Source organism: Gopherus evgoodei, chromosome 2, assembly GCF_007399415.2.
Source record: "Gopherus evgoodei ecotype Sinaloan lineage chromosome 2, rGopEvg1_v1.p, whole genome shotgun sequence".
Taxonomy (NCBI): domain Eukaryota; kingdom Metazoa; phylum Chordata; order Testudines; family Testudinidae; genus Gopherus; species Gopherus evgoodei.
The window spans coordinates 283,034,164-283,048,473 of NC_044323.1; the positions used below are offsets into that span (position 1 = coordinate 283,034,164).

Sequence of the window (14,310 nt, forward strand, 5' to 3'; positions counted from 1 at the left end):
GGGGGGCGCACTGTGAGCTCCGCGGGGGAGCATGGTAGCATGTATGCAGCAGCGTGTCTGGCGCTGCAGAGAGCCAGACACACTGGTCTGAGTGGCATGGTAAAGGGGCTGGGGGTTGGAGAAGGGATAGGGGTTCTGGGAGGCAGTCAAAGGGATAGGGAGCGGGGGGGGGGGGTTGGATGGGGCGGAGATTCGGGGGGGCAGTCAGAGGAAGGGTGAAGGGGAGGTTAGATGGGTCAAGGGTTCGAGGGGGGAAGTCAGGGGACAGGCAGTGGTTGGATAAGCATGGGACTCTCAGGGGTTTGTTGGGGGACAGGTAGGGGGTGGGGTCCTGGAGGGAAGTTGGGGGGGGTCTCAGGAGGGGGCAGTTGGGGACAAGGAAAAGAGAGGCTTAGATAGAGGGTGAGGTCCCAAGGGGCAGGGGTCCCGGGAGGGGGCAAACAGGGGACAAGGAGCAGCAGCGCTTAGATAGGGTCAGGAGTCCCAGGAGGGAGTGATCAGGGAACAGGGAGGGTTGGATGGGTTGGGGTTTCCGTGGGGGGCAGTCAGAAGGAGTGGATGGTGGCAGAGTGAGACTACCCTCCCTCCCCCTGGAGTGTCCTATTTTTTGAATGTTGAAATATGGTATCCCTACCCTTCACAGTGCAGCTCTCCATTCACAGCAGGCTGCAGCATGAGGTCTCAGCTACCTTACCCCTTCCTCCTCCGTTTCCTGTTGGTAATGGCCAAGGGAATGCTGCGAAATGTAGTTCTTTCCCTGCTCCAAGGCTGGCTCTTTAGGCAGGGACCTAACCAAGGAACTACAGCTCCCAGGGCCCTGTTGGTTCTCAGCTCCCAGGCTGGATCCCTGCCACCCCTGCAAATGGGCTGCCCCAAGCACGTGCTTGCTTTGCTGGTGTCTAGAGCCACCCCTGTCCATTTATACAAATTAATCATGATACATCTTCAATGGCTCCATGCAACAAATATGGCAATTTCCTGCCATATCTTTGCAAGATCTTATTGAATTAAGTTTAAGTATCTTTAAGATGTATTGTATTAAGTTAATGGTTCATATATTAATGTGGGCTGGGATTTTACGTAACCACTCCATCGGGGAGATGCAACACATGGGAGACCTGGGAATTCAGAGGATTACCCTGAACAATGTGCCAGAGAAGAATGAACTCTTGGAACAAAAAGTGTCAAGTGTTTTTTCTGGAGGCTATCTAGGGGGAGGTGAATGCAAATCCTCATGTCTGGTTAGGTTAAAAACACAGCCTTTTGAAGCTATGCCCTCAGGAGTGGGCCTTTGTCTCATCACCTGTTACATGAGGCCAAGATCAAAAACCCAAGCTGTATAAAGGAAAGACTGGACTATTCATGGTGGGTCTGGTTCTGAATCTGAGACAGTTATGAACTTATAACCACAGGGAAACCCAGTTGTGGTTATGAAGGACCGATGTAATTGAGGGTAGAGTGAGGTGATCTCTGGAAAGATTTTTAGCAAGCTATAACTTTCTTTTATTGTTTTTAATATGTCTTTCTCTGTAATGCTTTTCACCTAAGAATATATGTACTAACTTAGAAAGAGCTGTGTGGTAACTTACAACAGCTGGAAATTACATTTTTCGTAGCCTTGGGAGGGAAAGCAAAGCACAACACTGGCCTGTTAGATAGTCTGGCTTCTTGAGAATATTGCCATGTAGGCTGGGAACTCTGCAGCCTGGAAAAGCTCCAGTCAGGAAGGACAGAGACGCAGGTCTGGGCTCAAGAGAGGTGACGGCTGAGGGACCTGGGAGCCTAAAGTGGGTGCCCTTAAGGGACTACAGAGGGAAATACAGGTGTAGTTGCCCTAGACTGTGACACTCCATAGCTCAATTTTTTTCTTGTTAGTAAAGAAAATCTGATACACTTCTACCTCGATATAACGTGACCCGATATAACATGAATTTGGATATAACGCGATAAAGCAGTGCTCCGGGGAAGGGGGGGCAGGGGCTGCACACTCCAGCGGATCAAAGCAAGTTCGATACAACACGGTAAGATTTTTCGGCTCCCGAAGACAGTGTTATGTTGAGGTAGAGGTGTATATGCAGGCTTACTGATCACAGGAAAATTGCATTGCCACTAATGTGCTAAAATTTAGACAACACCTAGCACCCAAATCCATAAGCTTCAATCGGTCAAACATCCACTCACCATCAGCAGTATGGAGGAGTTTATGACTCTTCAAAGTGCCTTTTGATTTGAACTTTTTTCCACACATATCACACAGGTGCGTTTTCTCAGTGCTGTGGCGATTCATATGAGCTTTCAGATTACTCTTGCTGCGAGTGGCATATTCGCAAAGAGAACATTTGAATGGTTTGACACCTACCAACAAAAAAATACATTACTTATGTTATAAAATTTCTGAACTGCATATTTTAGCTGGAGCTAGTGAAGGAAAGAGAGTGGGTGATTACTAGAAAGAAAAATTGTTCCAACTGTATAAACAACCTAGGTAATAAGGCTAATATTTTCAAATTTGGATGCCTACATTTAGGAATCTAAATTTATATTTAGATTCAGTAAGCTTGATAAGCGCCCTGATTTTCAGAGATCCTGAGTCTATACAACACCTATTGACTTAACGGCAAGTACTGAGTGCTCGGCATCTCAGAAATTTAGACCACTTATTTAAGTGTCTATGTGTGGATTCAGGTGCCTAATATAGACATGAGAGTTTGAACATTTTGGCCTGGAGCCTTATTTCCTGCTCACTTTGTTGTTTCAAGATGGATTTCTCCCAGACATGGTTTCCAACCTTTTGGCAGACAAGAGCCTTTGTGGGGTAAAGCAGTGGTTCTCAAAGCCAGTCCGCCGCTTGTTCAGGGAAAGCCCTTGATGGGTCGGGCCGGTTTGTTTACCTGCCATGTCTGCAGGTTTGGCTGATCGCAGCTCCCACTGGCTGCGGTTCGCCACTGCAGGCCAATGGGGGCTGTGGGAAGGGCTGCCAGCACATCCCTCGGCCCGCGCCACTTCCCGCAGCCCCCATTGGCCTGGAGTAGCAAACCGCGGCCAGTGGGAGCCGCAATCGGCTGAACCTGTGGATGCAGCAGGTAAACAAATCGGCCCAGCCCGCCCGGGGCTTTCCCTGAACAAGTGATGGACCGGCTTTGAGAACCACTGGGTTAAAACACACTAGGCTGATGAGAGGCAGGAACTGTAGTTGACAAGGACCAGGCATATCAGCTCATCATTAAGGCAGGGATGGGGACCTACAGTGCTAGTATAAATGCCTGAAATACTGTTGTGAGTCTAGTATTTGGGTACCAATATATAGCTGGTAAGTCAGTATTCAGTCCATTATACCCTTTATACAGGAAGTAAGGAATATAGTATGGAAAAAATACTCCGCTTCTAGGTCACAAATCAGATGCTTGCACATGATTTATTAATGGGCTGAAGACACTAAAAGCACAGAATGGCTGCCATCCTCCACTAAGTGAATGAACCTATCAGCCTGAGGATGAGCCAGCTTTCTCCAGACCCAGCTCCATCCGCAGTCCTAAGATTTGTAACTTGTACATTTCTACACTGCTAAATGTTGTCCACACAAGCCTGGACACACCAGCAGCTTTTTTTCATCATTTTCAACATTTTCTATATTCACTGTACTCATCTAATATACTCTCCATCTTATTCATTGACTTATGTAAGTGATTAACATTCAAAAATGCAAATGGATTTCAATTGTTTTATTAATACATTTCATTTCATGTTTTTCTGGATATGTGAATGGAGTGAATTTATTCTTGAAGAATTACTGCAAATCACTGGCTTTATTTTGACTATAATATGAATTTAGTTCACCTTTCCTTATTTAGATTTATTTGAGCAGGCAACACTTTCTGGATTTATAGCAGTTCATTCATTCGTAAACAAAGAGGGATCAGAAACAAGTTCTGCATTACTTATGACTTGTCTATTGACACAGGGAATCACAAGACACGTACTTCGGTAGGAACTGGAACCCAGCAAACAGGTTTACTGAACTTTTACTTTGATTTCAAATAGAAAAAACTTTATTAAGAGACAGCAAGAAACTTCAAATTCTCCTACAGCACTGACCTGTGTACAGAGTACTAAACAAATGTGAACAGGACTGAAATGTCATTCACTTTCAATTTATTATTTACTATATTAATTAAGAGAATATAAGCAAGGAATATAAAATAAATAAATAATGTGGATTAAAGTTTAAATTTGAACATCATTACCTTCATGAGCCCAAATATGACGCTGAAGGTCTGATCCATTCTTCATAAAATAGAAATCACAATAGGGACATTTCACAGCTCGTTTTCCAATTAATCCTTTCAACTGAACCCTCCTGCCGAGAATCTCTGAGATGGTGCTCATTGAGACCTCTGGAAAAATATGCACGAAAACAAAGCATTCCAGACAAGTGTGCACAGAATTTGCTCCAAGATACAACTTTAGATAATGTTTTCACATATAAAATAAAATATTGCAGATCTAGATTGTTCCTACTTGTGTCTATTTAAGTAGCTTTATTTTTTGTATTAAACTTTCCATACAGACAAGGCCAGCTCACAGAAAACAGCCTTATTAATGAATGTATTTTTCCTGCATTAAACCCTGACTTATTCACTGTGTATCCCCACACAGTGACTTACTGCTTCAGGGACAAATTAGTGCCTGCATGCACTACTGGGTCAGAAGTCATTTTCCAGCTATGGATATTCTCAGTACACCAGTAGGTAATAAGGCAACATTTAGACACAAATATTTATAATTTTCAATGTCTTCCAACCGGTTTACAACATTTGTTAAAGGTTTAACTTGAAATTTCCAAAAGTGCTGAGCACCTACAGCTTCTCTACACTTCAGTTTGAGTCAGGGCCGCCCAGAGTCTTCAGGAGGTCTGGGATCTTAGGCGGCAGGGGGCCCTCGCTTCAGCGGTAATTTGGCGGCTGGGGGTCCTTCCGCCGCCGAAGACCTGGAGTGGAAGAAGCTCCGGGGGCCCTGGTCCCGCGAGTTTTCCGGGGCCGCCGGAGCGAGTGAATGACCCTGCTCCAGGGGCCCCGAAAAACTCTCATGGGGGCCCCTGCAGGGCCCAGGGCAAACTGGCCCCCCAGGCGGCCTTGGTTTGAGTTGTGGTCATTTAATCCCTCTGAAAATCTGGTCTTTCATTTAAGAGGAAAAATGAATAGCCTAATACTCTAGAGATGTCAAAATAACTTTAAATAGTTAGGCTTTATTATTTAAAAAATTAAAAATTCTAATCATACATGCCAAGAGACATTACCTAATGTTCTTTAAAAGTTCCAATTATCAACGATGGACTTTCAATACTTTCCTACTACATGGTACTAAATTATAATAGTTAAATGTTATGTGTATATGACTTATTATGACCAGAAACTTTAAGCATTGAGAACAGGTGAAATCCTAAATAATCTAAACTGGAATCCTAGCCCCAGTGACATCAATCGGGCCCGGATTTTACATCTATTTTCCAGAAACTTGGAACAAGCAAAAGTGCTGGCTGGGGAAGCAAAAATATCAGGTTTTCTGCTTGCTGAACAAGAAAAACAGTAAAGACTGAGAGCAGGTTGGCTGACAGAGTCAGAGGGGAGGGAGAAGCTGTCAGAAATATTACTTTATGATAAATAAAAAATGGTTTTGGTTTAAATTAATTTTTGATAAGTTCTTCTAAAACTCAAATCCTTTGAATATTATCTTGTTTTGCCTTTCATCTTTATTCTCCTGCCTCTGCATTTTTTAAAACAATTGCATTCACTCAGTTCCAGCACTTGTCACTTTATGCTATCAGAACCTTTAACACTCCTTAATGTCAATTTTGTTCTGAATGGAAATATGCTTGCGATAAAAAAAAAAAAATCTCTGATGACCACAAAGAGAGGATACATGGGAAAGTGTTATGCAAATATTTTTATTTTAAAATCTAATTACAAATAGTCTTTTGTTGTATATTAGCTTGCAAAGGTTCTGTGTATCTCAGATATAACATTTCTTTAATATATCACTGAATTGTCTCTATTAAACATGCTGCACTTTTTGCAAAGTTCTGATAGAATCCACTCTTCATCTAAAGAAAAAAATTATAGGCATTAAATACTAATATTGAGCAGATTTTTAACCTTCCTTATTTTTATTAGTTAAGTATGCAACACTGGGCTAGCAGTTTACAGAATGTTTCCTGACCCAACCAGTTCACCCTCCAGTACAGACACAAGCAAAACAATTCAGAAAACAAACAATGACTATGTTTTCAAGCAATTGGGATGGCTTGAATTAATGTATACAGTATACTACTCTTAAAAAAGCAAATGTATATTTGTCTACAATAATATGTATATATATTTAATATACCGACTTCCCTCACTCTTCATGCTTTTTTCTTTTCACTGTGACCTCGTCAGTGTAGGAACGATGGATCAAACTGACATTCAATGGGACTTGGGTGCTTATGAAAATGTTATCCACTCCATGTCTTACTACATCAATGGTTCCCAAACTTGTTCCGCCGCTTGTGCAGGGAAAGCCCCTGGCGGGCCAGGTCGGTTTGTTTACCTGCCGCGTCCATAGGTTTGGCTGATCAGCAGCTCCCATTGGCCTGGCGCAGCGAACTGCGGCCACTGGGAGCTGCAATCGGCTGAATCTGCAGGCGCGGCAGGTAAACAAACCGGCACGGCCTGCCAGGGGCTCTCTCTGCACAAGCGGCAGAACAAGTTTGGGAACCACTGCACTACATGTTTGCACCAGTTAGCACATTTGGTCCCCAGTTCTGATTGGGGGCTTCTGGGCACTATCCACAATACAAATTAACAACAGTAATTTAGAGCATGTGGTACTGATATGACTCAGAGGTAGGAAAACATTTTGCAGTGGTCACTGTTGAAAGTAAGCATTCCATACTGACTACGATCAGTAGGACTACACTGGACTATTGCCTGACCTGTGTGCTGTATTTCAGCCAGTGATGCTTAAACTAGCTGGTTCCCTTCATGCCCCCCTTCCCACCGCACACACACACTAGAGGTTTGGCTATGACCAGCTAACAAGTTATTAAAAGGTGTTAAACAATGTCTATGCTAGGTGCTCAGCAGCATTTAAAAATATGTAAATTAAAATGTGTCAGCTAAGATTTTTTTTTTTTAAATGTACCTATTTATCAAGTTTAAACAGGGCCACTGTGATTCACCCTTTTTATTATCAGGGCCCTTTTTGGCTTGAACAGTAGATATTATTGAATAATAAATATCCCTTGATGTATAAATGGAATAGACACTGCATGTAGAATTAATTGTCAAAGAGTATCACCATGAAAAGCTAGCTTTTTATTTAACAGACAAGAAGGGCTGGGATCTTGCAAGATGGTGAGCACTAGTAACCCAATCCAGCAGTAGCTTTTAAGCACACAAATAGTTTAATTTACTTCAGTGGGACAATTCAGACGCTTAAGTGCTATCCTGAATAAGGGACAGAAGGCTCAGCACGTTGCATTGTAAAGCCCATAAATATCATACAACACACCCTTTTACTCTGTTCCCACTCTACAAGTTAGTGTATTGTACATTTACAATCCAAACTCTAAAGGTCTGCAAACTCTACTGAAGTTCTAATATAACTAGTTTAGAATAAGAATGTAAGTTTTTACACAGAGCAATCATGTTATATTGCTTTCTCCAGGACAGTCTTCCTCTGTTGCACTAGATGTACAAATGTTATTGTGGTTTGTCTTACCAGGGTGATTTGTCTTGATATGTGATTTTATAAGTCGATCTTCAGAAAATGACTTCTCACATACAGGACAGGAATAACTCTTTTTGTCCTTAAAGGAAAGGAAGAGATTACATTAGGAGTTCACTGGGCTGATTACTACACTCATTACACACTGAATCATATATGGCTCCCAACAAAGTTACATCCAAAATTCTCAGATGTGAATCTCGCTGAGCATTGTGAAAAGCTAATGCCATTATTATAATGAAATATAATGAAGGTGCAACATAAAATTATTCTAAAAACTCCGTATAATTAATCCTGGGATGATTTAGTGCTTTGATTTGTAGCACATGGGGAAAATATTAAATAAATTAAAGCATTATGATCTACCTAACTTTACAGAATTGGGAGGTAAAATATAACTGTACGAGTCACACATCAGAAGGAAAGATGAAGGGTTTGATGTGAGCAGGAGTATCCAATTTTCTCATCATTTGATCAACTCATCCTTCCAAAGCCAAAGGAACAGATTCCGCTGTGGCCTTAATTCTGCAGGCCTCAGCCAGGACATACCTTTCTACCACAGTTCAATGGGACTTTGCTAGAACATACTGTGATTTCATTAAAAAACCAAAAAAACCCAAACAGGGTCTATGGTTTCTAAGGCCTTGGCTACATATAAGAGTTACAGCGCTGGTAGTGGCTTTATAGCACTGTAACTCACTCCCTGTCCACACTGGCAAGGCACATACAGCGCTGTCTCTCCCTGGTTACAGCGCTGCTTGTACTCCACCTCCACGAGAGGAATGAAGAGAATAGCGCTGCTGCTGCAGTGCTGGGGTGCCAGTGTAAACAGGGAATAATCTTAGCAGGCTGTAACTGAGCTCCGGAAGCTTCCCATAATCCTTTTAAGTAAAGATTACTCTCTTTGTTTTGTTGTGATGCCTCTCTTTATTTTGTTGTCAACTCTGGGCTCCTGGAGCTGCTTATCTAAAAAAACAAACACAGCTACTGTTTGCTGTGAATGAGTAGAGGCAGAGGCTCCCTTTGGAATGCCCACAGCTAGTGTTTGCCTGAGGAGAGAAGCAGCATGGCAGGCGGGCCGGGGGGGGGATGTGTGTCCATTTCGGAGCAGCTGCTTATCTGGTCTGTGAGGAAAAAAAGCTGTTTGCCTTCAGTGAGTGAGACAGGGGTGGGGAGTGGGTCGGAACTTGCAAGGTAGGGAGCTGACACTGTGTCAGCTCCAAAAGTCCACTCTCTCTCTCTCTCCCCCACGCTCCCTGTCACACTCCCTCCCACCCCACCCCTTTTGAAAAGCACGTTGCAGCCACTTGAACGCTGGGATAGCTGCCCATAATGCACCGCTCCCAATGCCGCTGCAGATGCTGCAAATGTGGCCATGACAGTGCGCTGGTAGCTGTCAGTGTGGCCAGACTGCAGTGCTTTCCCTACACAGCTGTACGAAGACAGGTTTAACTCCCAACGCTATACAGCTGCAAGATAAATGCCAGATAAATATTTAGCAATAAATACAAATACATTATTATTCAACTGTTTCAAGTTAAAACAATTTGTCAGAGTTTCATAAGTGTTACTAATAAAAACACTATTGATACTACAGATCAAATGGAATTAGGGAGAGTGTTAGCAAGATCTTTGTTTTCTTTTGCATATGTAACATTATTATTAATTATTATTAATTATTGTAGCACTAGACACCCCAACTAAGACAGGGACCCTTTTGTGCTATAAAGACACAGTAAGAGACTGTTCTTACCCAAGTTCCAGGGGACATAAACAAATGCTTAAGTGCTTTAATAAATCAGGGTCTTGTGACAGATTTTAGTTACCAATCAGCCTGAGGCGTCAGGTGATCAGGCTGAGGCCACACCACCGTTTGGGAGGAGATGACGAAACACACCAAGGGTTTAAATTTTAAAGCTTGATTAATAAAATAATAAAACAGCAGCAGAGAGTGATGGGTGCTCCCCATGTCACTCAGAGGAAGGAAGAAAGTGTTAGTGCCCCAAGCCCCAGCCCAATTTCATACTCACACATGCTCTACCCACAGCTGGCTAAGTCTGGGTGTAACGTAAGAAGAAGAGGGGGAAGGTGGACAGAAGATCTGTCCTGGACCCAGGCCATCTGAGGTCCGCTGTTGATCTCCGCCTTGCTTGGGCTCTCAGGAGGGTTTTTAAGTTCTAGGTTCCTTTGGGGGTATTCCATTCAGGGCCCTCTGTGCCTGGTGCTCTTTGTACCAGTCCCACTCGGCTCGCTGTGGCCTTTTCGGTTGCTCAAAACACACTGGCTCCGGAGACTTTGTTTTCTCTCTTGCTGGCTTTCACTGTCGCTGCCTCATTCGCTTTCACTGCTATCTCTGCAGCTCTGCATCTCATTCGCTCTCACTGTTTTCGCTGCTATTTTTGCAGTTCGGCTTAACTTAGTTCTTCTTTTCTCACGGTTGGGCAGCTGTAGATTTTTCGTCTAGCCCATGACCTTGGGCCAGGGCCAGCATCTTATCGCCACATGGAGCTAGCTGAAGTGCCGAGTTAACCCATTCTCTGCTCTCTTCCTTCTTTTCCCCTCTTGGCCTGTTGCACCCTGCAAGGAATCTTCCATTCCACATTCACACCTTTGGCCCTCCCCCGAAATGCCTTGCAATGCTTGCAACCACGTTAGCAACATACAGTTCTGATTTGCCTCCCCATGGGACCCCCTGAGGGAGGGAATCTTTGGGCCTGTGACAGTCTACATTATGAGTCTATCTTCACTAATACAAACATACACCATTATAAACAAATTATTGGACGTCCCTTATTTGTCAATAGTTGCATAACATTTTTCATTTGTGAGGCGGAGAGGAATTTTGGAAGGGATCTTAGCTGCACTTTATCCCCATAGAACACTCTATAAAGTGGATCTGCAAGTACAGCTGGAATCTCGCTAACCCTTCTTGCTGAGGTGATGGTCACCAGGAAAGCAGTTTTGAGAGAGAATAAAAATAGTAAAAACGAGCAGTCCTTTGTGGGTTCCAAGAGAGATGCCAGTCATGAAGAAGGCGACTCTTGAACTGGTAGGTATGCATGGATCAGGCCTTTGATTGTGGGGAGTGAAAATAGTGTGTAAGCCTGGAAAGATAACATACCAATATTGCACAAACAACAACACTTAATTGAACAAATAGTCTTCCTGTTTGCTTCAAATGGAGAAACTAGTCCTGGATACTGTGGATAGCAGCCTCTGAAGGATACAGGTCTGCTAAGTATCCAAGATGGAGAATCTTTCCTATTTCATCCTAGAAAAGAATCTGATGGATGGTTTCCTCCTTTCTATTAGAAGGTCCTAAATGCCAGACTTAGCTGATTGAACCTGAAAAGCCTTCTCCAGGGATAGGGGCATGACGCAGCCTTCCTACCTTTGGGAGTTCAGGCAATGCCCATGCTGTACAGGCATTCTCTTCTTTCTTCTTCTACTTAAGAAAAACTAATTAACTGACAATCAACGAAAAACAAAAATATTCCCCAAATGACAAAAGAAAGCATTAAGTATACTGCATACAATCTGAGTGTGCTGTACCTCTGGTAGCTAGAAACTAAAGGTGGCTGGGAACACTCATGCTTTTATATCATCTAAAGCTTCCATAAGGGGAAAAGGAGGGAGGAGTGAACGTTCCCAGTGGACAATGTTCACTAGAAGATGCTAGAAGCTTGTAGTGCAGGTGACTTGATCTCAAAAATGGAGAATATGCAGAGGCACCTCAAAGAACTATTAATTTGAGGGGTGGAAATGAGAATAAGAGGCATAGCCCCATTAGATCCCAATCTGCCACAAATGACTTTGCAGCGCCAGATTTCACACTATCTAAAATGATAGATGTTAGTATGTTAACTTTTAATTAGTGTGGAATTGTATCTTTCCAAATGCTGGATTCCTTTTCATCAGTGTTTTTCAAACTTAGGGTCCCAATCTAAAAGGAGGTCTATTGTAAGGGGGGAGGGGGTCACGAGAGCATTGGCTTCTGGCTGGGTGCCCAATTCTGAAAGTAGTGCCACTGCCAGCAGCAACGCAGAAGTAAGGATGGTATGGTATGGGCGGGGAGGAAGCAGGTGGTCTCACTTTTTGAAGGGCATTTTGAGAGCCTGAAATATTTTCAAAGAGGATCCCAGAAAAAAAAGTTTGAGAACCCTTCCTTTTCAGTGTTTGTATTTAAAGTTTTAAAAACAAATGCAATGCTAAAATTATTCTGATCTAGTGGCTGTTTACAGTGGCCCATGTGAAATGAGTTGGTGGATCTCAATTTATTCCTGAAATCTCACCACATATCTTATTACAAAGTTTAAACAAAAAATATATATATATTAACAACATAGAGATGTTTAGATTTTTTTCCAGTTCATTGTACTGTTAAGTATTTTCAGAGGTGTCTGGAGCATTTAGATAGGCACCTCTTATTTTAGAAGTCTAAACAAATTGAAAAAACTCATCAGGAATTACTTTCAAAGAAATGTTATATTCAGGACAGAAAGAAATAGTAAGGATGTTAAAATTAAGTGGAAAAACACACCCACAAATATCAGCGCACAAATGGTTGTACTCATATCTATTTTTTTAGCTCTGAGGAACATATCCACCCAAAATGATCAAAACTGGTTGCCTAACGTTAGGCACTTAAATAAGTACTCTGATTTATAAGAGGTGTTGGGCACCTGCAACTCCCATTAAATTTAGATATCTAAATTTAGGCCCCAAGTTTGAAAATGGCGACCAGAGTACATTTCACTCTTTGTGTCACAAAGGGGACATTCTTCTGATGTAGTTTTTGGTAGGTAAATACTGTATTACGTTGAGTTATATGGACTTATATGGATATTTCTGGGCCTGTAAACAGAGAGGTGTTTGTACAGAACATACAGAGACACATATACTTTATACAAATTTACAAATACACACCTATATAGCTGAGAGAGAATCTTATTTTCAAATTACCAGTAAATACATGTAGAGCTACAGTACCAAGAATAATTTTTTTCCAGGATGACTGATTTTAACATCAAAGCCTTTAAAAAAATTGTAGTCAAAATCTATTTCCTTGGGCAGTTAGAATGTCATCTTTACTAAGTTCTATAATATATGCTCTCAAAAAACTGTGTTCTTTGTAGTCTCACACAGAGATTGCACTTCTTAGCACACAGTGCCTTCAAAGTACGCCTTGTCAACCTCCATAGTCCTATGGAGTGCATCCAGCTGAAGCTGAACCTTTCAGAGTTGTTTGTCCAAGTCAGCGCCACAGAGTTTCACAGCGTTGCATCATCTAGTTCTGAGTCTAAGAATATTCCTGTCACTCTCCTTCTGAGAGCTTGTTACAGCACTAGTCCTTCAGAGTAACCCTGTCACTCTCAGAGCTAGCCCTTAAGAATTCCTCTGTTACAAATTAAGCATTTCAGAACTTACCCAGGTCATAAATGCAGAATCTCAAAGAAAGTCCCCATCACAGCTCTTGCTGTTCTGAGTGCCCTTGTCATGGATGATGACAAAGCTGTTAAAAGGACTCAGATGTAGGCTGTAATAATGCCTCCAGCACATTCACAACATCTGATTTTTTTCACATTTTGTAAGAATAAACATAATTTATCCTATGCCTTATGGGGACACCTGCATTTTAAATGCCTTTGAAGATTTTCTGAAGGACACAAAGAGGCAAAGTGCTCTGTGAGATAGCTCTACCTTGTTACAGATTAGCAGCACAATCCAGTCAGCCACTTCAATTTCAAAATCACAACCGGTTCCTGAGACTTAGGCCAGGTCTACAATTAAAAAAACAGATCGACCCAGCTACATTGCTTAGTTATAGTTAAACGATATAGTTAAACTGACCTAACCCCCAGCGTCAACAGCACTAGGTTGACAGAAGCATTCTTCTCCCAACCTAGCTACCACCTCTTGTGGAGGTGAATTAATTACAGTGATGGGCAAACCTCTCCCATTGCTTTAGTGAGTGTCTACACTGAAGCGCTACTGTGACAAAGCTGCAGCAGTTTAAATGAAGATGGAGCCTTATTTAATGTCCCTATTAACTAACTTAGAGAAAATGCAAGAAGCTTAAAAAGAAAATAATTTCTAAACAAAGAAAAACAGTCCAATTTCTTACTCTGTGAAGACAACAGAATCAGATTCATAAATGCTCTCAAACCTTGTGAATTAAGTAGTCTATTATAAGCAGGTGGAATTTCTTAATTTAGCCATGCTATACTTCATTACAAAATAAGGCCATTTACACATATGCCTTTCATTATATGAATGTATTCAAATCTTGCTACAAACGATATACTACGAATTCTACACATAAAGAACAGTCCATTGAACAGTATTGCTTCCCGGAAGCACATGCAAGCTTCAAGATTAATTAAATGGGTAAGTGCACTAGTATACAAGCATTTAAAAAATCCCAGTCTTATGATATGCAGCACTTAAAATACGGACAGACTACTGCAAAATTTATTTAATGAAGCAAAAGTGCTGATCCTGACCTTAGCCTGGATACACTAGAAACCAACAATAGTAGGATAGGAT

At 42.0% G+C, this 14,310-nt stretch overlaps 1 protein-coding gene across 5 annotated transcripts in view; it reads right to left on the reverse strand.

Annotated features, from left to right (window-relative positions):
• The window catches only part of ZFAT (zinc finger and AT-hook domain containing), a 162,493-nt gene that overhangs the window by 56,549 nt on the left and 91,634 nt on the right, over window positions 1–14,310 (reverse strand). For all 5 annotated transcript variants that reach the window (XM_030553868.1, XM_030553866.1, XM_030553869.1 and 2 more), the window contains exons 8-10: window positions 7,759–7,846; window positions 4,245–4,394; window positions 2,182–2,355 (exon numbers count right to left, since the gene is read on the reverse strand). In XM_030553868.1, coding sequence (XP_030409728.1) covers window positions 2,182–2,355; window positions 4,245–4,394; window positions 7,759–7,846 — 412 coding nt within the window. The remainder of the gene's footprint in view (window positions 1–2,181; window positions 2,356–4,244; window positions 4,395–7,758; window positions 7,847–14,310) is intronic.